Raw genomic sequence first — 22,557 nt, 5'->3', positions numbered from 1 at the left:
AATGCGCTGCACACATCTGAATATTTGGGTTGAAGTGTTCTGGAACAGTGTTGTAAATACAACTTAACCACTGATTTCTAGTTGTGTCCTCTTTTGGAAGGCCAAACAAGGTAGTTTCGCTTTCGCAATGAAACACACAGTGTCTTCACAACATGGCGGCGGCAGCGGCAGCAACAATAAAGTTACGCCTTCTTTCTTTGCGTGAACATTTGCGCGGTGTTATGCAAATCTTCCCACACAGTGACGTAGACATGTGGGGGCGTGTTAGAACGAGGCGTTTTAGGGAGGGCGAGGACGAACAGCTTGTAACACGCCAAAGAGAAAGGAAAACTTGAAATCGCATCATATGACCCCTTTAAGCAAAGACAAAAGCGTAGATTCATGAAGTCAGATTATGTGTTTGTAAGCGTGTGCATTTGCAAAGCAGTACAGCGTGCTTTGCCCTCACACAGAGCCACTTTGAAAAAGACAAATGAGCGCTTTGTGCCAATGCACCGGGCTGACTGTCACCTTTTGCCCAGCAAACACAAACAAACACAAGCAAATTCTGGAAATGGAACGAGATCAGCTCTGAATTCTGCTAGATGAGCAGTGAGTCGTGCCAAAGCCCATTTCTCTCTCACCGTGTGTCCTCTCTCTAGACTAGACCCGCTGACCGGTAATTGGACTGCCACTGTTCCTCTGAGAATTTATTACTTGAATATTCCTGCCTCCTGTTTCTTAATGTAATTGCACTGTTAGGAGGAGAAAATACAGCGGAAAAGACAAATGAGCAAGAACAGAGGAGAATGTGAAACTAAGAGCTGGTTTAGGGATTTGCAAATTGTTTGCTTGAATGATCATATTGTAGATTAATTACGCCAGATCTCTTTCACACAACACAGATGTGTGTAAAAAACAAGGAGAAGAGTGAATTATTCCTTCTCCAAAGATGTGTGAGGTGTATTGCCATGAAAACAACTAATAGCACCAATCAAAGGTCACAATGACAAGCATAATTGTGTGTTCAAGAGTGGGTCGGTGTGGGCATATTTGTGACTCATTATTTGTGTGCCTTTATCTGTTTGTTCAAACCCCTGTGTGTTCCTCTTTTCTCGGTTGAGATGTGAAAAGATAAAGTGTATCTTTTCTGTTCCACTATAAACACAAAATGAAATTGCAGCATTTACATTAACTATTGAAAGTTTAATTCAAATTATATGATGAAAAAGCAGTGAAGTAATTTTGTCAAAATTTTAAGATTTAAAAAACGGTTGTCAGCAAAGTCATGTGAGATCATTCATGTCACATGGTGTAACTCCCCCAAAACGTTGAATTACATTTAAAAAAAAAATCACTTTGAAAATTATATTTAAAATCTTTTCGGAAATAAAGATGACATTTCTACAAAACTGTGAAGAAAAATGAATTTGCTGAAGCAACTGTGCCATTTTAGCTTGCGTCTACAAGTCTTTGAGCTCTTTTATCGACTTGAGTTTCACGACTCTCGTACCCGAGTGCTCCTTATAAGGCTCGGAAAACAAATAACGATTCCTGAACACTGTGTCTACACTGGACGTGAGTGGCGCGGCACGGCAAAATACATAGAACCACTGATCTATAATAGAGATTCATTATATATAGATCAGTGTATAGAACTCATTATGATCAGTGATGCTGTCTACTCTGGATATGGGGTGGCGCGACATGACACGACATGACAAATCCCCGACAGTAAACTGCTGCCGCATTCTATTTATGACGTGCTGACACAAATTTCAAATGATTTTCAACGGTCGTGGCGTTTTGGCAACTGTCGCGTCCAGTGTAGAGACACGGTGTAACGGTTGCCTGTTACATTACAGTACATAAAATTTCACTTACCACATAAACAGAGTTAGGAGAGATTACTGAGGACGATGGCGAATGATTTGCAGATCCTGAGCACCACTGACAAACATCTAATCTTGTAAAATGTGTGGTAAGTAGTAGTAAGTACTGCCGCTCCATAGTATAAACAGACTACGTGCGATCGCGAATCTCGAAAGTGAAATTAAACTAAAAAGCGATCGTGCATTCAAAAGCAGTTTCAATTGTGCATTGTGATAAACATTGCGATGTCTATTAGCCATCGGCGATGGACAATGGCATCGTCTATCGGCCCAACCCTAGCAACATTTTTGGAGTTTTACAAAAAATGTAGGTAGGTGTAGTATCCACAGTATGTCATGTAGCGAATCAGCTCAAAGGGGAAATATGAATAATTAATCATAACTAGTTATAATTAATTATAAATATTTAGATCCGCTGTAAGTATTTACTTGACCCAAAAAGAACCAGTTTGAGTCAGATGATCTTGGTGAATGGAAAGTCAAGGCCCGAGGCCTGGTGCAGACTTAGGGTGTCCTTAGAGGGTTGCTAGCTCACATCCTCATCTTCTCAGAATCTAACAGAACCGCAGACTGAAAGCTACGTGTTGGGGCCCGCCGGGCACGCCCGCACCAGCTCAGGCTCCAACACGCTTCTTAGCAGAAGAAGGACAACAAAAGACATGGGCGGAACTGTGCGTGAGCCTTTTAAGATCTGAGAAGATTCCCGCCTCTCAGGATGGGCTTGTCCAATGAGAAAGGCTGAATTTCAAACCGGGAGGTTGGAAATACTGGGGAGTTTTATGACCCTTTGTCTGAGAGCATGGTAATTTGCATATGGAACTCGATTGGGTGTTGATGCAAAATTACTAAATATTCTTAGAACACTAATATAATATATTGCCCATGTGTACCCACATATAATATAAACGCTCATTTAGATCATCAGAAGACAAATTCAAAGAGATCAAACATGGTATCGGTGGGATTATATTAACTATTAACTAGTGGTCTATCATAACATGCATAAAACAGCATACAATACAACAGACAATATACAAGAACAGTAATGGTATACACAATGTCCTGAGGAGATGTGTGTTCATTCACAGAAAGGTTTTCCTATGAATGAATTAGAGAAGAGTCCATTTTTACTGTGCATTATGTGTCTTTCCTATGGAAAATGTAGTGAGAGGGAGAACTCTCAACATGCCATTAGGTCGTAAAGTGTATCTGGTCTAGCAAAGGTGTCATGGTTGCCATGGTGACCAGGGGCCTGGTGTCGTTTCTCAGACATCCTGGCACCCAGTATGTTTATTGGGTGAGGGGTCTGTGACTATTTGTTAATCTAATGAATAATTGATTTGTTAAATCTAATGAAAAATGGTGTGTCTGATTGGTCCATACTCTACAGTCATGTACACCGAAGAGTATTTGCACTCTTCAGGAAGTCAACCTGCATGGTGTACTTACAGGTTGTCCCTCACTGGTTGTTTCTCTGTTGATTCCAATTTGCACCTAACACTGCCAATCACCTGTTCTGGTACCTTCCACTTAATTTGGCCATTTCTCATGTGAATGAAGTTAGCATGAAAGTGGCAGTGCTTTTCCCCTCTGCCTGTAGTTGTGCTGGCAGCTGCGACACACAGTGTTTTGACTGCGACTGATGGCAGAGGTTATTGAGGATGAAAACCACCCTGCTTATTTGGCTCGCCAACGGCGTCTGCGTTTCGTCACGTTTTGTTGCGCGAGGACAGCTGTCATGGACGTGACATTAAAAAAGATGGATGGCAGGGCCCTTTGTTGCAGATCTTCCAGTTCGGTCTCTGTTTACCTGCACTGAATTGCCTCTGTTTACGTACCATAATCCCATGCGTCATGATGGGAGCCAATCAGAGGGCACCATTGTGTCAGCTTGACAGGCAGCTGGAGAAACTCCGTTGGCTGTTTCATGACCCTGTGCGTTGACCCTGTGCAAGTTGTTCTCCCTGCTGTCATGTTTGTTTACCCTAATGATGGTGCTCTAAGCTGCCCCCTTATCTATGTGATGTTTTTGTTTCCTGTCTCTCATCCTTCATGTCCTGTCTTTTATTTCTGTGAGGGACAGTTTTGCTTTAGCATCCAAGCACCAACAGAATATGAATCTTTTTTTTTACTCACCCTAATTTTGTTTCAAACACAAAATAAGTAATTTTGAAGAACATTTTGATGAAAGCATAGAGTGGCCAAAGGAGCATTGTATGGAAGCTTGTTTCCACCACAAGATGTTTTTCTTTTTCAGAATTGCAAGATATGAAGTCAGAATTGTGAGACAAAGTCAAAATTGCGAGATATAAACAGAATTCCAAGATGTAAACTCAGAAATCTGAGAAGAAAAGTCTGAATTGTGAGACAAAAAGTTGCAATTACCCTTTTTTGTGGCGGGAAAAAATAGTTGTGAGATGTAAACTCGTTTACATCTAGTTTATATCTTGCAATTCTGAGTTTGTCTCACAATTCACATTTTCACAATAGAGATGATAGTCAAAAACAAACATGTTTTGTTTGTTGATGAGCTGTAAATGCTCCGCCCCTCTTCTGGAAAGGGGCGGGGAGCAGCAGCTAATTTGCATTTAAAGAGACACACACGAAAACAGCATGTTTTTGCTTCCACCCAAGAAAGGTGTATTTACAGCATTGAATAATTTATGTTCTGTGGTGTATTTTGAGCTGAAACTTTACAGACACATTCTGGGGACACCTGAGACTTGTATTATATTTTGTAAAAAAAGGGCATAATATGACCTCTTTAAAACTTTTACTTATTAAATGTTACCATTTTGTGATGCAACTTTCTTTGCGTTCCTGTAGAAAATGGCACCTTTAACTCAAGCAGTGAAGCAGAGAGGAAGACGCAGTCCTACTACCTTTCCTGTCTTAATGAACAGCGAATAGAAGAGCTTGGAGCCCAACCACTCATCGACTTGATTGCAAAGGTGAGTGTTTCTACGTCGCCCCCCTCTGGTGCGGAGGATAAAGAGTGCAAACTGAGTCAGTCAGTGTCAGTAAATTTCTGTAAAATTGTAAACATTCTTTCAGCGTTTTCCTATTCATTTGCAGTCATTTTTGCATATGTTAATGAGGGACACAAAACACCAATTTTGTCGATTGACCTATGATTTAATTTGATGCCTGATTAATTTTTTTGATTGCTTTTCTGTGCATCTCCTAAAAATCAACTCTTTTATTTGAGCTGAGCAAGACAATTTGTCTCAAATGGCTCTGATACTGTCTATTCCTCTCGTTTTGAAATCGGCGAGCCTTGAGATTATGTAGACATCCTTCAGTGAGAGACGTTTTCATGCACTTCTATCTCTCTGAATCAGCCATTTTGAAGAAGAAAGCTCTGAAACTAACCCTCAGCACAGGCCTGAAAGATTAATCCGTGTTACAGACACAAAGCAGTGATATCAAACAGCACTTAATCTTGCTAATTTACTGCCTCCCCACACACAGCTGCCTCCTGCGAGGTTTAAAAGAGGTATGGTGGGGAAGATGGAGGACAAAAATCTATAGTGCCTCTGATGAGCTGCCTTTTGAACACAAACGCTGCTCTTCTCCACTGTCTTTCTCTCATTCTGTCGCCCTTTCTGTCATCTCGTGTCATCGGGATCACCGTGACAGAGCGAGTATTGCTGAATAGAGCCGTGAATAGGTTTATTCTCAGAGGTGACAGATTTAATTGGCTTTAATGAGGTGTCGGCCTGAACTCATCAGAGTCATGCTCCTCAAGTTTTCAAGCCATAGTGCATCTTGTTGCTAGAAACTGAACATTTGAATCCTCAAATTGATTTGCAGAGTATTTTTCTTTTACCTTCATTGAGGCATATTTTTGTGATCTTATTTAGTAACCTCGTTACTATATATCGAAATATCGAAAGATGAAGCAGATATTGTTCATGAATTCCCTTTTTGAGGTCAATTATTTATTAGGTTTATAAAATAATGTAATATATAAAAACAAACTGAAGCGTTTAAAGAGTCAGTTCACCCAAAAATGTAAATTACCCCTTATAATATAATATAATATAATATAATATAATATGATATAAAAACAAACTGAAGCATTTAAACTGAGATCTGTAAGCTAAATATATATATATATGAACGTGAACATGTGAATTCTTATGTAGTTATCTAAGTAGGGTTTAGAGTAGTAGAGTTTGCACACTACTCATGTGTGTGACTGTAAATGTCTCTGAGTTTTGTTACCGTTCTGTGCCCATCATTCCGCTATTTCCACCACTTAATCAAGCCACTCTTCTTTAAAACACGATGACGTTTTATTTCACGTCATTGCGTTTGCGCTGGCTCTCGTGTTGACCTATTTCGTCCGCAACCATTAAGGTATTCGATTTCTACAGCGACTAATTTGGCGCATGTCATTCTCTTTCAATGAAACTTGTAAATTGCATTCACCGGTTCTTACTCTATAGCGACACCAACTCTATAGTGGTTTGCCTGAGCATTGCAATTATTTCGCATTTACTAGAATTCAATCAAATGGCAGTTTTTTTAGTGTGTCCCGTGCGCGGCATATGAAAAAACAGGTGATTCATTTTATGTAAGCGTTTGTTGCCCCCACATTTGAAATATCTCCGGGCCTTGGTTTAACATTTACACATTTGGTGGACAGCATAACAAGAAACAGATACAAAGAATGTAAATTGGGTCAATTTTGGGTTCATGTTAAGTCTACAAATACCACCTTAGTCTTGTTGCTAGATCTGATGTTTTTCTTTGTGTGTGTGTAGATAGGAGGCTGGAATATCACAGAGTCCTGGGACAAAGACAACTTTCTGGATGTTTTAAAGATAGTTTCTGGACCTTACAGAGCTCAGCCCTTCTTCACTGTCGGTGTCAGCGTTGATCCCAAAAACTCCAACAGTAATGTCATTCAGGTACATTTACTCACTGTATTGAGTTTAATAAACTCTGCTGAAAGTGTTTGTTTGATTGTATTTGTCGTATTTACCACATCTCTGGTGTTTGCTCACCTGTGTAAACTTCCTCAGGTTGACCAATCAGGACTCTTCCTCCCATCCCGAGATTATTACCTCAATAAGACCAATGAGAAGGTAGGACGAAGCAGAACTTAAAGTCTCAGTTTACACTGGAATGTCAAGAGCTTTGAGTCTTTCCCAGCTTGCAGTGCATGTCTAATAGCTGCTCTGTGCTGGTTTGTGTGTGTTTAGGTGTTGAAGGCTTACCTGGATTACATGGTCGAGTTGGGATTGTTGTTGGGAGGAGACAAGAATTCCACTCGAGTTCAGATGCAGCAGATTTTGGACTTCGAGACGGCACTGGCTAACATCACAGTGCCTCAGGACGAGCGGCGGGACGAGGAGAAGATCTACCACAAGATAACCATAGCTGATCTGCAGGTGTGTGTGTGTGTGTGTGTGTGTGTGTGTGTGTGCGGCCTCGTGAGGGGTTCATTGGGTTTGGAGAAATGCTGCGGTAAACACATGAAAGTGTGTTGATTAGGTTCAGAAGTTCTGAGCTGAACATTTGGGATCGTTAGTTTGAATCATTATAATGTTATAATGAGTGTGTTTCACACAGATTGCTTATTAAAGGTGTTTGTATGAGATATGAGAAGAGAGAGTTGATGAAGAATATACAGTGCTGTGAGTCTGTGTTCACACTTTATGAAATAAGACGAGGACAACCTATCTATCTATCTATCTATCTATCTATCTATCTATCTATCTATCTATCTATCTATCTATCTATCTATCTATCTATTGTTCCATCCATCCATTCTACCGTTCTATCTATCTATCAGTCCGTCTGTCTGTCTGTCTGTCTGTCTATCTATCCATCCATCCATCCGTTCTATCGTTCCATCCATCTATCCTTTCTATCTATCTATCTATCTATCTATCTATCTATCTATCTATCTATCCATCCATACATTCTATCCATCCATCCATCCATCCATTCAACTATCTATATCCGTTCTATCTATCTATCTATCTATCTATCTATCTATCTATCTATCTATCTATCTATCTATCCGTTCTGTCGTTCCATCCATCTATCCATCCGTTCTATCTATGCGTTCTATCGTTCCATCCATCCATCCTTTCTATCTATCTATCTATCTATCTATCTATCCGTTCTGTCGTTCCATCATCTATCCATCCGTTCTATATATGCGTTCTATCGTTCCATCCATCCATCCTTTCTATCTATCTATCTATCTATCTATCTATCTATCTATCTATCTATCTATCTATCTGTCGATCTATCTGTGTTTGTTTCATTCTAATCTTGGCTCAGACACATCCGATTCTCTTTTTTCTTTCATCCTTCTCTGCATATTGTATTCATTCTTCTGTATTCTGGCTTTTTTCCATCATTTGATTATTAAGATTGTTTTTTCTTTGAGCACCAGTGTTCAGGAAACTTTTGTTTTGTGAAGGCTCCTGTGATTTCCGTGGCAACAGTTGCTGAGCAACTGTACAGTGAGTTGTTGAGGTGGAGGGGTGGCAGTGACAGCTGATCGCTTACCGATTAAATTATGTCTGCTGTCAGTATAAAGGGAATAAGGCATATCTCTGTATCTTTTGAATAAGCCCAAATTTTGTATAGTTGTTTTACATGATTAAACAGGCATCAGTTAATTATGTAAATATATGTACAAGTGTAGCGGTTTTTTTTCTTCATTTGTTGTATATTTTCATTTACTTCATTTACAAATTTGAATTAAAATTCTTGAGTAATTTGTTAGAAAACCATTTGATGGAATTGCATGCAAAATTAGCAGCAGTTCTTCATCCCACTGCCTCCATGCTGAATCCTGATACATTATACATTCATATGACTGTTCTTGTGTGAGCAGCCGTGCAGCTCAGATGTGTGGTGACACCCGCGAGGATTCTTACATTTGACTCAACACGCTGACTTCTTTTTTTAAGAGAAGAAAACAAAATATCATGTCTTTGTGTCATTTTTAGGTTCTACGATTTGTGTGGGTAACACATACATTTATAACAGTGCTCTTTATTCCCCTCGCTCGCACAAAAAAAACATCAGATTTTAGTTCTTTAACTGCAACACAATGTGATTTTTGTTTTGTTTTTAACTCTCATCAGCCAAGACTTGCAACAGTCATTTCTTATTTTGCACGTCTTCATGCAGGGGTTCAGGTTTATTAAAAAACAACACAGCTTCTCATAACCATAAGAGAGAGAAAACAGTCCAATTTAGTCAGCTAATCTGTTTTCATCTATTAGAAATCCACAGTGGAGAGGAGGGCTGTGTGCTGAGTGAGGCGTTCAGCTCTGTGTTTGCGATGGAGGTCTTTGCTGTATTACACCCAAGGGCAGAGCGGCTAGAACTGCATCCAGGATTCAGGAATGAAAACCTGCAAGTTATTGGCTCTAGTCTACTGATTAGTGGAGCATTTTGTGTGAGAGCGAATCCAAACACACATTCTGTGTCCTTTTCATGGCTGAAAGAGAAATCATTAAGGGAAAGTTTCGAGACGGGCAGAGCTCTCACAGCCAAGGTTATGGAAAAATTTAAATTGATCAGAATTAAAAAGGAAACACTCCCTACAAAAATATTTATTAAAGTGCATCGCCCCTTCACGAATGCTGTTCACTTGATTATTGAACCCCAGTCATAGAAGTTTTTACTGTAGAGTAAAATAATCATGATTGATTTAAAGTCACCTTGTGAGATATAAAGTTGCAATTACGAGAAAATGCAAGTCACAAAGTGTGACCAAATATATAAACTCATTCTGATTCACATCTGTGATAATTTGCTATTGTGAGTGACACTGCAAGATACAAACTCATATTGTGATAGAAGATAAAGTCACATTGTGAGTTATCAAGCCACATTTACAAAAATAAGGTCAGACTGTGAAATATCACAAATTGCAAAATAAAAAGTCACAATTGTGATATATAAAGTGACAATTATGAGAAATAAAGTTGCGTTTCCCCCCCCCCCCAAAGTTTACTGTAGTATGTTTTACAAGAAAATACTATTTAAGTCTTTCTACTTCAAAAATGTCATGTTTAATTCAATGTGTTACTTGCCATTTCTTTGTAATTATTTGTGAAATTTGTTTTTATATAAAAAAAATTTTCAGTGAAGATATAAAGTCACTTTACCATATATAAATTCACAATTGTGACATTTAAAGCGACACTGCAATAAATAAACTCATACTGTGAGAAATGAAGTCTATGAGATTTAAAGTCATATTGTGAGCTACAAAGTTACACTGACATTTATAAAGCCACATTTACAATAAATAAAGTCACATTGTGAGAGATAAAGTGACAATTATGAGAAACAAAGTCGCAATTGCAAGATATAAACTAGGGGTCGACCGATATGTGTTTTTCAGGGCCGATACCGATTATTACAGTTCAGGTAGACCGATAACCGATATTTTGAACCGATATATATGTCTGGTGTAAAAATGAAAATTAAATGTCAAAATTAAGAATAACAAGGGCTCTGACAAAAACTGCCTTTCCTGGTGTTGGTTGAGTGTAGTACTCCCACACTGCACTTCTTACTCTTGTCTTCCTCTGTGCATCCATCTACAATAGGGGTAATATAAAGAGAGAGTTAAAAGTGGGGCCACTGTATGCTTCATGATTAAGCCTATGAATACTGTACTACAGCTAAACAGCTTGGGGAAATGTAAGTATTTGGCTTCAATAATTTACGTTAGAAATGTATGTGTAATAGCATAACCTCTCATAATTCCTCATTAATTATTTTCTGATGACTAAAACATAACCTACAATAGTAGAGGTGACTATTCAATTCATCTAATGCACATCAATGGATTAACTTAAAAAATGTATATAATAAGTGTAAATGTAATTGTCTTCATAGCTATATTGTAGAAGTTGTTAAGAAGACTGCAACTATTTTCATGAAACTATAACACTAATAGCCTTTTACAGGCACACTTAGTTCAATAGCCTATTGAAATGTCTTGGCCTATGTGACACTAGAAATTTCAGTTAGTTTTAATTTCCAGTACAGTGCAATGCATAAATCAGTTTAATTTATCTTTTAATCAAATGAGAGTTAAACTCTTTATTTTTTGGCAAAGCGTTTACTATTAAAATTAAAACATTGAAGAAATAGCATATTGTGTGATTATTCTTTAAAACAAAAGTTGTAATAATTGTTGTAGTAGTATTATGTATATAATACTGCACCACAGTAATATATTTCTGATCACTTCTTTTAGGGCTGTCAAATTTTTTTTCGAATTTCGAATATTCGTTGAATAAAAAAAAAAAATCCATATTCGGATGCAAAAACGTTGTATTCGAATTTAAGGTCTGCGTTAGCCGTCAGGAAGCCTTATCAGTGGCGCACGAGATGCGATGACGATGTATGTGTCATTGATTGCATTTGAATGCTTTTGTTAGCCTATCCAGTTGAAGCCACTAGATGCGGCGCTGCTACGTTGTTCATTCATATATTGCGGAAAACGAGAGCATCAGTGTGGAGAAGATGTTGTTTACGTCAAAACTGAAACCAAGCCGTTCACACAGAACGCATATTTATCACATTTTCTAGAGGGACATCTATCAGCGTTGCACTTGCGTCTCGCAGAGAGCGGCATGTTTAGAAAGCCATGTAAAATTAATGCAAGTTCAACTTTTAAAAAACATGTCTAAAGACGTTATGGTTTTTCCTCATCCCACTGTATCTCATTTTTTAAAATGAAGAAAGTAGCCTTTTTCCCCCTAACTGAAATTATGCCTTTTAAATTCGAATATGATTCGAATTTTGATCATATTAAGTAATTTCGAATTTAGTTTTTCAGTCATTTTGACAGCCCTTATTTCTTTAAGCTAACCTGAACTTATATTTTGACGGGTTGTCATGGAGAACTTTTAAGTTTCTGTAGCCTATGTAAGTGTTTCCCATACACTGATTTATTTGTGGCGCTACAAACAATATCAACACTGACCGCCACAAATAGATTTTCCAAAAGGCTTTGACTTGAGCACTGCACGTTTCAAAATTGAAACCCGGTGCGGGTGTTTTTATATCACTGTATTTCTGAAGGAAACCGACTGTCTTCAAAATCGAAACCCGGTGTGGGTGTTTTTATATCACTGTATTTCTGAAGGAACCAGACTGTCTTCAGAAAATTTTGGATGTCATTTTCATTTCATCTTGCATGTAATATCTGATAAAGCAGCATTTGTGAACGCTGCTTTGTGTACAGCGCAGCGTTACCGGGGAAGCCTTGATCTCTACAACTCCCAACTGCTGGCAGAGAATGAATTTGCATATATATGCCTCCACAAGTCTGTGGGAAACACTGCGATAGTTTTACTCAAATGAAACTGTCAAATGATCATGAAGTGACTCTTAGAGGGAGTCAGAGCAGAACAGTCATGCAGAACATGCAGGATTCATATTTAAATAGTATATTTTGCGGCTTAATATTTACAGATACTAGTCCATATCGCGACTCTATTTAGCAAGCGCTTTTGGAGTGAGAGTGAATTCCGCATTGATTGGTCGGACACATGACTCCCAACAAATCAGATGAGCGGTGGGCAGATACTGCTTTAGGCCACAGAGTGGTGAGTTCTGACAGGCTGCATCAGAGCCAAATAGCCCGTTTCAAAATTAAGTTATTTTATCGGCAAATTGTTTTTGAAAATGACCGATACCGATAATCATAAAAATGCTTAATATCGGCGCCGATAATCGGCCAGGCCGATAATCAGTCGACCCCTAATATAAACTCACATTAGGGCATATATTAGTCATAGTCATATTGTGAGAAATAAAGTAACATTGTGACATGTAAAGTTTTAATTGTAAGATATAAAGTTACAATTAGATATTTATTTATTTATTTTGGCTCATTATCATAACTGAAAATGTTTGCTGTTGTGTAATGCTGCATCCACACCAATAGGTATCAGTAGTGGTTGGGGGCGGTTCTCACTTAACGGCCCAAAATTGTTCCTAACATAATTTTATTATTTTAGTGCATTAGGATGGAGATATTCAGTATGCCGTTTGTTTCGGTCATAGGTGTTGGCTCCGGCAGTTGAATGGTTGGATTATCTGAACTTCGTCCTGTCACCGCTGGAGCTGAACGACACTGAGCCTGTGGTGGTCTACGCTAAAGAATACCTGCAACAAGTTTCGGATCTCATCAACAAGACGGACCACAGGTACGGCTGTCTCCATGGTTACAGCTAATCAGAGTTCAGGAAGAGGATGTCCCCTCTGAGAGCGTCTGTTTACATTTGTTTATCAAAACATTGAGTGCTAATAACAGCCTCCCTCTCTCTCTCTCTCTCTCTCTCTCTCTCTCTCTCTCTCACTATCACTGTCTCTGTCTCCCAGTCTGAGAATATTTTTACTGCTTCTTTAACACCGTCTCTCTCTTTACCTATATAAATAAATGAATACAGATGAAGACATGGGCCCTTTTTTAGATATGTGGATGCATTCTCTCTCTTTCTTCTCCAGTCTTTTGAATAATTACATGATCTGGAATCTGGTTCAGAAAGGAGCGTCCAGTCTGGACCAGCGCTTTGAGAACGCTCAGGATAAGCTGCTGGAGAGCCTCTACGGCACTAAGAAGGTGTGTGTTGTTGGAGTGTGTGTTAAAGAAATGGTTGACACCAAAGTGATAATTCTGTTGTCATTTATTTACTACCTTCATGTTGTTCCAAACCCGATTGGCTGTTTAATGGAACAATGTAATGTAATGGAAATATAATGGAAGTGAATGGGGACTAGGATTGTCAAGCTTTGAAAAAACCTCCTTATAACACCAAAAAAGGTCCACACACAATACATTACGTGCTTTGTGTGATGATCAGAAATTTTAGTCATTATTCACTGAAAATCTTTTTTCCTCACCTCTCCAATTCTCATTTGTGTTAACGCATATTCAAACTTGATGACCCACTTAAGAAAGTCTATATGTATTTTCGTAGTAAATATGCTTGTAATGACATATTTGTTGCAATTTAGCACATTTACAGTATATGTAAATGTAATATAAAATAACACAGTACAGTTAAATTACAATCAAATACTTTACATGTGCTTTAGTATCTTAGTCAGCTAAACTGTACTTTAAATGTACTTTAAAAATTTTAATTTGACATTATTACAAAGTGCACTTCTTAAAAGTATATTAAGTGTGGTAAAAAACAAGGTCATGAATATGTCTGTCTTTAACTGCACTTAAGGTGGCCTTTTATTTAATCAGTATTATATTATCTGTAAGTACAGAGTTTAAAATGTACTTTTAAGATACTACAAGTGCACATTCAACACAATTAGGAACACTTTTTTATAAGGGACCTGAGGGTGAGTAAATTCTGATAGAATAAAAAAAATCTGAATTTCAAAATTATGTGAACATTTACATTAAAGAGAGAGTCCAGTCTATTTTTATTTGTTTTGCACAATTTGTGTATGCAATCAGTATACATGCAGAACAATGTTTTAAATTGACATAATCACATTAAAAGTCTGGCCCCCATTCTGTGTTTTTATGCTTGTTTCAGGTTGCCAACTAAGTTCATCTGCATGTAATTTGTCAATATGTCTGTTTGATATTCAGTCCTGTACTCCACGCTGGCAGACGTGCATTGGAAATGCAGATGACACTCTGGGTTTTGCATTGGGTGCTCTTTTCGTCAAAGCCACTTTCGACAAACAGAGCAAAGAAATAGTGAGTCACATGTCATGTTTAAATGAAAAAATACTGAATTTTGCACAGCAAGTTCATGTCCTCATGTGTAATTCAGACTCTTATTGCTGGCGTGTGTTTGCCACCATGTGGCAGCAGAGTCAATTACACAGTTCTCAACCCCGTCTTTCTGTCATGACGCAGGCGGAGGGGATGATAGATGAAATCCGCACAGCTTTCAAAGACGCGCTGGATGATTTGAACTGGATGGATGAACAGACCCGACAAGCTGCCAAGGACAAGGTGAGCGAGAGTGAGAATGACAGAGACAGCAGCATGACTGGATAACCAAAACTTGCGGATTTGTCTTGAGAAACAGCTTAACAGAAACAGCTTAACTGTAAACAATTTGCAGTGCTTGCCAAAAAAATCAGGATAATGTGTCTTTTCTGGGTCTAGGCGGATGCCATCTATGACATGATCGGATTTCCAGACTTCATCCTGGACTCCAAAGAGCTTGATGATGTGTATGATGGGGTGAGTCGGGAAATATCTTTTGTTTTAGTTTTCCAGGTTTAAATGATTTTCAGTGTGACTGAATAAAGCTCAAATGATTTAAATATTTAAAATAATAAGAATTCTGCAGTAAATTAGTAATTAGATTACATGATACCATATAAGGAAGGCTATGTAAATGAAGCATAAACATTTTTAACGTCATTTTGGCGGAGTTTAACTGGTTTTAAGTGGTTAAAAAAATTATTATTTGTTTATATTTACAGTACCATCGAAAAGTTCAATCAATAAGTATTTTCCCTCTAAAGAAATGATACAAAAAAGGTTGATAGTAAAGACTTTTATATTGTTACGTTTTATACTGTTTTTAACTTTTTTTACTATTCTTCAGAGAATCTTGAAAAAAAAAAAAAAAAGTATCACAGTTTCCAGAAATATTTTATGGAGCCCCACACATGGCATGCAGGAAAAAAATTGTAGGCTAAATCGTGTGCACGATTTACTATTTCTTTCCATTGATTTATAAATTGTGCGCACGATTTACTAATTCGTTCCCTCGATTTGCTAAATCGTGCACACGATTTATAAATCAAGAGAACGAATTAGTAAATTGTGCGCACGATTTAGCAAATCGAGGGAACGAATTAGCAAATCAAGGGAACGAAATAGTAATCGTGTGCACGTTTTAGTACATCGAGGGAACGAATTAGTAAATCGTGCACACGATTTATTTATTTTTTCTTGCATGTCATGTAATAGGCTCCGTAATATTTTGATAATAGTAAATGTTTCTTGAGCAGCAAATCAGCATGTTAGAATGATTTCTCAAGGATCATTTATTGATGCTAAAATTCAGCTTTGCATCATAGGAATAAATTACATTTGAAAATATATTCACATAGAAAAGTTATTTTGAATTGTAATAATATTTCACAATATTACTGTTTTTACTGTATGCCTGGTTGAGCATGAGATTAAAAATCATGCCAAGATGTTTAGATTAGATTAGATTAGATTATTATTATACAACGGATCGTTCCGGTCCTTCATTCTGATTGGCACTTTATTTGCTCGGTTTTATTTTGTGAAACCTTACTACGTATATGAAAAAATATCCCAGCTAACAGGCAACGTGATGTGATTTTCTTGTAGTATGAGGTTACAGAAGATAACTTCTTCCAGAATATGATCAACTTCTATAACTTCTCAGCACGAGTGATGGCAGACCAGCTGCGCAAGCCGCCCAACAGAGACCAGTGAGTGTAAGAGTGTGTGTTAAGAGCAAAGCATGTGAGACGTACTGTGAGCTGACGGCTGATTTCTGACTGCTGTAGATGGAGTATGACTCCACCCACGGTGAACGCATACTACATGCCCACCAAGAACGGGATTGTCTTCCCCGCCGGCATCTTACAGGCCCCCTTCTACGCCCAGGATCACCCCAAGTGAGCAGACATGCCTGAAAGAGTTAGCATGTCACAAACTAAGCTGTTTTTCTTCCATAACTGAGATGTTTCGGTGTGTCTCACAGAGCTTTAAACTTTGGTGGCATTGGAGTGGTGATGGGACATGAGTTAACACATGCCTTCGATGACCAAGGTTAGTTGTCTTCCGCTGATGTCCAGTTATACTTGATGCTATATTATGTCCAGTTGCTTGATTTCAGTGAAGGTCTTTTTGAGTTCTGAAAGTTTGTAGACTGTTGTATTTTGACAGGTTGAGAAAAATTCAATATTTCATTATATAACCCCTTTAATTCTGCCCCACAGGCAGAGAGTATGACAAAGATGGAAACCTTCGGCCGTGGTGGCAGAACTCCTCGGTGGACGCGTTTAAGAACCGCACCGAGTGCATGATCGATCAGTACACTCAGTACACCATCAACGGAGAGCACATCAACGGCAAACAGACGCTGGGAGAAAACATTGCAGACAACGGCGGCCTGAAAGCTGCCTATCATGTAGGTCACATTTCAGGTTTTGAGTTTAGCTGTTTTTGTTCATATGCAACGAAAGGTGCGGGCTAAATTTGTGAAAATAAAGCAGACATTGAGCGCCCAATCATTTCCTACACTTGACTGAATGCCAGCCTTACAAAAACTTTTCCCATTTTCAAAATATTTTTAGAGGTTTGTACGGGCACTCAAGTTATTTATTCATAATCATTTAATAATTTAAATGACAGGCCTGAGAGTGGATGTCCACCGTAAGAGTGGTTGGTCATTCAAAGCCATTAGAGAAGCAAGTTACATTTTATAAAAGCATCCCATAGGACATTTGATTGGTTAGCTGGGCCAGTGTGTGTTGTGATTGGTTAGCTGGGCCAGTGTGTGTTGTGATTGGCACCGCTCGACGCCTGGTCGGGAAATGTCATGCCTCTTACCACCTGCTTCAGTGTAAATATTGCGTCAAAATCAAATCAATTTGATCGCGATTTAAACCCGGATGATTGTAACCAATCTAAGTTCATCTGCCTTGGGAAAGCTAGATAAAATAGTGATAACACTCGTTGCCTTCTCTAGTGCAGCTCAACCAGGTCTCGTCCCATTCGTCGGTATTTGTGATATCACAAATCCCGGAAAATATGCGTTGTAATCCAAACGAGTCATTCGTTGTAGTTTTTGAAAAGTGATTTCTGTTAAATAAAATATCTCCTTTTGAATTGGACTTTGAGCTTTGTAACTTCGCAGATCTTTTTTATGCGCAAACAGCAACATTACAGACTAACTAAAGTTGAAAAAATGAAAAAGCATAATAGGACCCCTTTATTGAATATTCTGAGAAGATCATGTGGTTCACGAGGCTCCCCCTAGTGGTCATTCATATTAATCACTATACATTTATTTATTTCCAAGCTAAATTCCAGTTAAATTTAATAAAGCTAATACAGACTGATTTGGAGATCTGTTTGTTTTGCAGGCGTATCGCTCATGGGTGCAGAAGAATGGTGAAGAGAAGAGACTCCCAGCTGTCAATCTGACAAACGACCAGCTCTTCTTCGTAGGTTTTGCACAGGTATGAAAAGGCACACATAAAAAAGAAACAATTTTGCTATAATAGTAACCAAATAGAGACCAAGTATTAACCTTAGTTAGTCACTGTATGATGTGGTGAGAGAATCAGTAATACATTTGCTAAAAAAAAAAAATTTAATTATTTTTTTATAATAAAATAATAACACTTTCGACAACAAGGTTCTATACATTAACATGCTGTAGGCATTATGAACTAAGAGCATGTTTTTAATATGTTAATAGATTAAATTATAATCAAGTATAATTTATGTGTGTGTGTGTGTGTGTGTACCCTACTGTTAAAAAGTTTGGAAATCAGATTTTTTTTGGAATGTTTTTGAAAGAAGTCTCTTTTGTGCACCAGGGCTGAAAAATTTAGTTGATGAAAAATACAGTAAAAACAGTAACATTGAAACATGTTAAGCAGAAAATGAGCATATTAGAATTATTTCTGCTTTGCATGACAGAAATAAATTATATATTTAAATTGCAAATTTAAATTCCATATTTAAAATAGAAAACGTTTTTGTTTTAATTGCAATAATATTTCACAATATTGCCTTTTTACTGTATTCTTTATCAAATAAAGTGAGCAAAAGAGACTTTTAAAAGATTTAAAACATTTTTTTTTTTTCAAAGTCATAAAAAATAAAGTTAACATACAGTAATTGTGGAGTATATTACATAATGTCTATAATTTATAATAATTCTGTTAATATATTAGTGTTATATAACATATATAATATAAGATACGTAGAAATTAATATTGAGTATTATTACTTAATAAATAATTGTCTTGGTTAATCTTAATTGAGAAAATAAATTTAGTTTAATGTTCAAATGGGGTAATTTAATTGAATGTAATGTATTAGTATAAAAGTTTATTAAATTAAAATGTATTTACATTGAATTGTTTTTAAATATAATTTTATTTTATTAATGCAATCTAATATTGATGTATACTAATATACAATTATTTTAAGTTATATTATTAAATTAATATACATTCATATTAACTAATATATGCTGTAAATCATATACAGCCTTATTGTAATATGTTACCAATATTTCTATATACTGTTTTAAAAAAAAAAAAATTTATAAAAGCAATACAAATCAGAGCTATGATTGTGAAAACATATGGCCTCAGACATGCATTCCTATGGCTCTTCTTCGTAGGTGTGGTGTTCAGTCCGAACGCCAGAAAGCGCTCACGAGGGCCTGATGACGGACCCTCACAGCCCTCCCAAATACCGCGTAATCGGCACTCTGTCCAACTCGCCCGACTTCACAGAGCACTTCCAGTGTCCGCTGGGCTCCCCCATGAACTCAGGCCACCGCTGCGTGGTGTGGTAGGACCGTCACCCGCCAGACACAGACCAGCCTTTCTGGCTCTTTCTCAAGCACTCTTTTTTTATTTGTGTGCTCAGAGTTATTTGAGGAGTTGGGCTGAAAGCAGGAGGAGGAAGCGAGCATCTGCCAACGTTGATGTTGTCCAGTGTTTGGATCGACCCATATCAAATTCTTCTCCACCGCCACATCAGACTCTCTTTATTTATTTGTTCACTGACCTTGGGGGACATTAAGGGTCCCACCTTGAGGCGTCCCACGCTTACATGTGTGTGTGTGTGTGTGCTTCATACCTTGATTTACAACAAGCCTGATTCCTCGTCTTCTGATCTGGAAGATGTGAGCACTGTGATGCTGCTGGGAACGCCTCTCCGTGACCTCACAGGAAATGTTTGGATCCATCTGTGATGACTTCACAGGAAGCTTCATGTTCTCACAGTGACCTCACAGGAAGTGCTGAGCTACATCTGTGACCCCCCACAGGAAGGAAGAGCTTTCAAGGATGAAAGCCTATTTCCCAATTGGGATTTCAAAGAAACGCTATTAAACGACAGGGAGAGCCACTGTTTGTTCATCCGTCCTGTGTATCATGATTTGATCTTGACAAAGTTGAAATGAAATGGTCATTTTAAACTGCTCTTTGCCAAAGAACAATTTTAGGTTTGTTCCTTGTGTAAGTGAACGTGGAAATTCGCACTGCTTCGCCTTCAGTAACTTCATAATTCCACTGTGTTTTGTGATGTTGACTTGCGTGTGAAGGATGTATTTCCGTCTCCATGTCGTGCTGAACTTTGTCAGTTCTGCTGAAGTGCTGTCATGTTACGTTCTGAAAACCACTAAAAGGGTGAATCTCACCAATGTTTGAGTCATATTTCACTCCAAAGTTAATAGATTATTATTATTTGTGTAAAATTTTTTAGATTAGATTCAAGTTTTTAGAACTATTAAGAATTTCCCCACACTATTTCATGACAATTTAGCACATTATTCCACCAAATTCATTACATTATACAGTGCAAATAATGCATTGCAGTAAACAAATCTAATACAATATTTTTTTTTCCAAATCAACATAAATTAGAGGTTGTATAACAAATACCACAAAAATAAAAATTACAAAAATATATGAAAATTAAATTAATATGTATATATATATATATATATATATATATATATATCATTTTTTGTCAATTATCCAATTTCACAATTGCCACAAAAATATGAAGCAGCACAACTGTTTTCATCTTTGATAATAATCAGAAATGTTTCTTGAGCAGCAAATCATCATATTAGAATGATTTCTGAAGATCATGTGACACTGAAGACTGGAGTAATGATGTTGAAAATACAGCTTTGCATCACAGGAATAAATTACATTTTTAAATATATTCACATAGAAAACAGTTATTTTAAATTGTAATACTATTTCATAATATTACAGTTTTACTGTATTTTTGATCAAATAAATGCAGCCTTGGTGAGCCTTTTTTAAAGATTAAAGATTTTAGTGAGGGAGATGTTTGAAAATCATAATAATAGGCTTAATTTTCTGATGTTGGACTGAAATATGACACATTATTGACACATTTCTTGAGATTCACCCAAAAGCGTTCTGTTATTGTCTGCTAAACTTCCCAGCATGCCTGCTGTGTTTCAGGGAGTTGCATCAGACATCATTGTATGCTAGAGCATTTAAATCACCCGTTTCAGGCTGGATTGCTGCCGTGTGGGATTCCATCGCCAGCGTTTTCAGTTGCTGTAAATTAACCTCGCAAGTACATATTAATCTGAATATTTGTGCTGTTGGAGTGTTTGATAGGCCAGTTTTTCTTCTGGATCAGGTTTCTGCTTCCCTAAAGCAGGCCAGTTTTGTTGTTTGATGAATTTTGAATGCTGCTGACTTCACGTTTTGTTGGTTTGTTGTTTTTGTTTTTTTTAAACCAGTTGAATTGCACCATTTTAAAAGCTCAAGCGTGTTTGGCATCTTATTCCCACAGCTGGCATATAAACATCCACATTTCAACTCTATTTTCTGCATAGCTCGAGGTTGACAGCGCTAATTAGCTGAGGTTGAGGTGAACTGCTGAATGTTACGTCCCAAAAATTCAAAGATTCTAACGGTTAACAATCACTGTATATATTGGGACACACATTTGGTAAAGGTTTTCAAAGAATAGTTAACATTTTATGTGCTGTAGTTGAATGAAAAAGAGCAGCATGAATATTTCTTGAAATATCTTTTGTTTTTGTTTTTTTATGAAAGTCATACAGGTTTGTATGAAAGCTTATTTCCGCCACAGAATAAAAAACAACAATAAAAAAGGTTGAGATTTTTAATCTTACAATTCTGACTTTTTTCCTCACAGCAAATACAGAGTTCTGGCATGAAACTCTAGATGGCGCAGTCCGATCTGACCCAGTGACATCATGATCACATGGCTCAGCTGATTGGTTCTCTCCTGTATCGGTAGCCAATGAGCTCGTTGCTCAACATTCAAATATATGACTAGTGCTTGCAGTAGCAGTTGCAGCTTGCTTCAGAAACCCTCCACCTTCACCAGCTCCACCTGTATAGATCTGCTACGGGGTGATTCATGTATGCTATATGGGGGTTATTTCATGTATGTTATATTTGCAGCAGCAGTATTTCTTACATGCTCACAGCAGCATGTTGTGGATGTATTGGCAGTAGCAAGTCTCTGTACTTGCTCTGCCGCAACAGCAGCAGCAGCGTAGCAGATCTATTCCGCCAAGACCAAATACATTAACATTGTCATGTCCATTACCATGCCAATCCCTCCGAGAGTTGTCATGACAGAAATACAGAGTTCTGGCATGAAACTCTAGATGGTGCAGTCCGATAGGTCTAGCTCAATCTGACCTGGCGACATCTTTGTCACATGGCAGCTGATTGGTTCTCTCCTGTATCGGTAGCCAATGAGCTTACTGTTCAATATTCTAATACCTGGCTTTTGTTTGCTGTAACTGTTTGCGGCGCACTTCAGAAACCCTCCACCTTCCCCAGCTCCACCTGTATAAATCTTCTACGGGGTGATTCATGTATGCTATATGGGGGTTATTCATATGTGTTATATGTGCAGCAGCAGTATTTCTTACAT

General features: G+C 37.7%; 1 protein-coding gene across 3 annotated transcripts in view; it reads left to right on the top strand.

The window, feature by feature from the left end:
* The window catches only part of LOC107704303 (endothelin-converting enzyme 2-like), an 86,011-nt gene extending 64,310 nt beyond the window's left edge, over nucleotides 1–21,701 (top strand). For 2 of the 3 annotated variants that reach the window (XM_016507188.1, XM_016507189.1), the window contains 15 exons: nucleotides 4,698–4,822; nucleotides 6,641–6,787; nucleotides 6,902–6,964; nucleotides 7,082–7,270; nucleotides 12,939–13,081; nucleotides 13,383–13,497; nucleotides 14,491–14,601; nucleotides 14,764–14,862; nucleotides 15,019–15,096; nucleotides 16,228–16,331; nucleotides 16,410–16,520; nucleotides 16,607–16,674; nucleotides 16,845–17,035; nucleotides 17,994–18,089; nucleotides 19,268–20,452. In XM_016507188.1, the coding sequence (XP_016362674.1) occupies nucleotides 4,698–4,822; nucleotides 6,641–6,787; nucleotides 6,902–6,964; nucleotides 7,082–7,270; nucleotides 12,939–13,081; nucleotides 13,383–13,497; nucleotides 14,491–14,601; nucleotides 14,764–14,862; nucleotides 15,019–15,096; nucleotides 16,228–16,331; nucleotides 16,410–16,520; nucleotides 16,607–16,674; nucleotides 16,845–17,035; nucleotides 17,994–18,089; nucleotides 19,268–19,444 (1,817 nt within the window). In that variant the 3' untranslated portion in view covers nucleotides 19,445–20,452. Of the gene's footprint in view, nucleotides 1–4,697; nucleotides 4,823–6,640; nucleotides 6,788–6,901; nucleotides 6,965–7,081; nucleotides 7,271–12,938; nucleotides 13,082–13,382; nucleotides 13,498–14,490; nucleotides 14,602–14,763; nucleotides 14,863–15,018; nucleotides 15,097–16,227; nucleotides 16,332–16,409; nucleotides 16,521–16,606; nucleotides 16,675–16,844; nucleotides 17,036–17,993; nucleotides 18,090–19,267; nucleotides 20,453–21,095 lie in introns of those variants that run through there. The other variant, XM_016507190.1, reaches the window with a different exon arrangement.
* Nucleotides 21,702–22,557: the final 856 nt, after the last annotated feature.

This window comes from Sinocyclocheilus anshuiensis, unplaced genomic scaffold (genome assembly GCF_001515605.1).
Source record: "Sinocyclocheilus anshuiensis isolate Anshui unplaced genomic scaffold, SAMN03320099.WGS_v1.1 scaffold1493, whole genome shotgun sequence".
NCBI lineage: Eukaryota > Metazoa > Chordata > Actinopteri > Cypriniformes > Cyprinidae > Sinocyclocheilus > Sinocyclocheilus anshuiensis.
The sequence above is the reverse complement of the archived record's forward strand: the minus strand, read 5'-3'. Positions and strand labels throughout refer to the sequence as shown.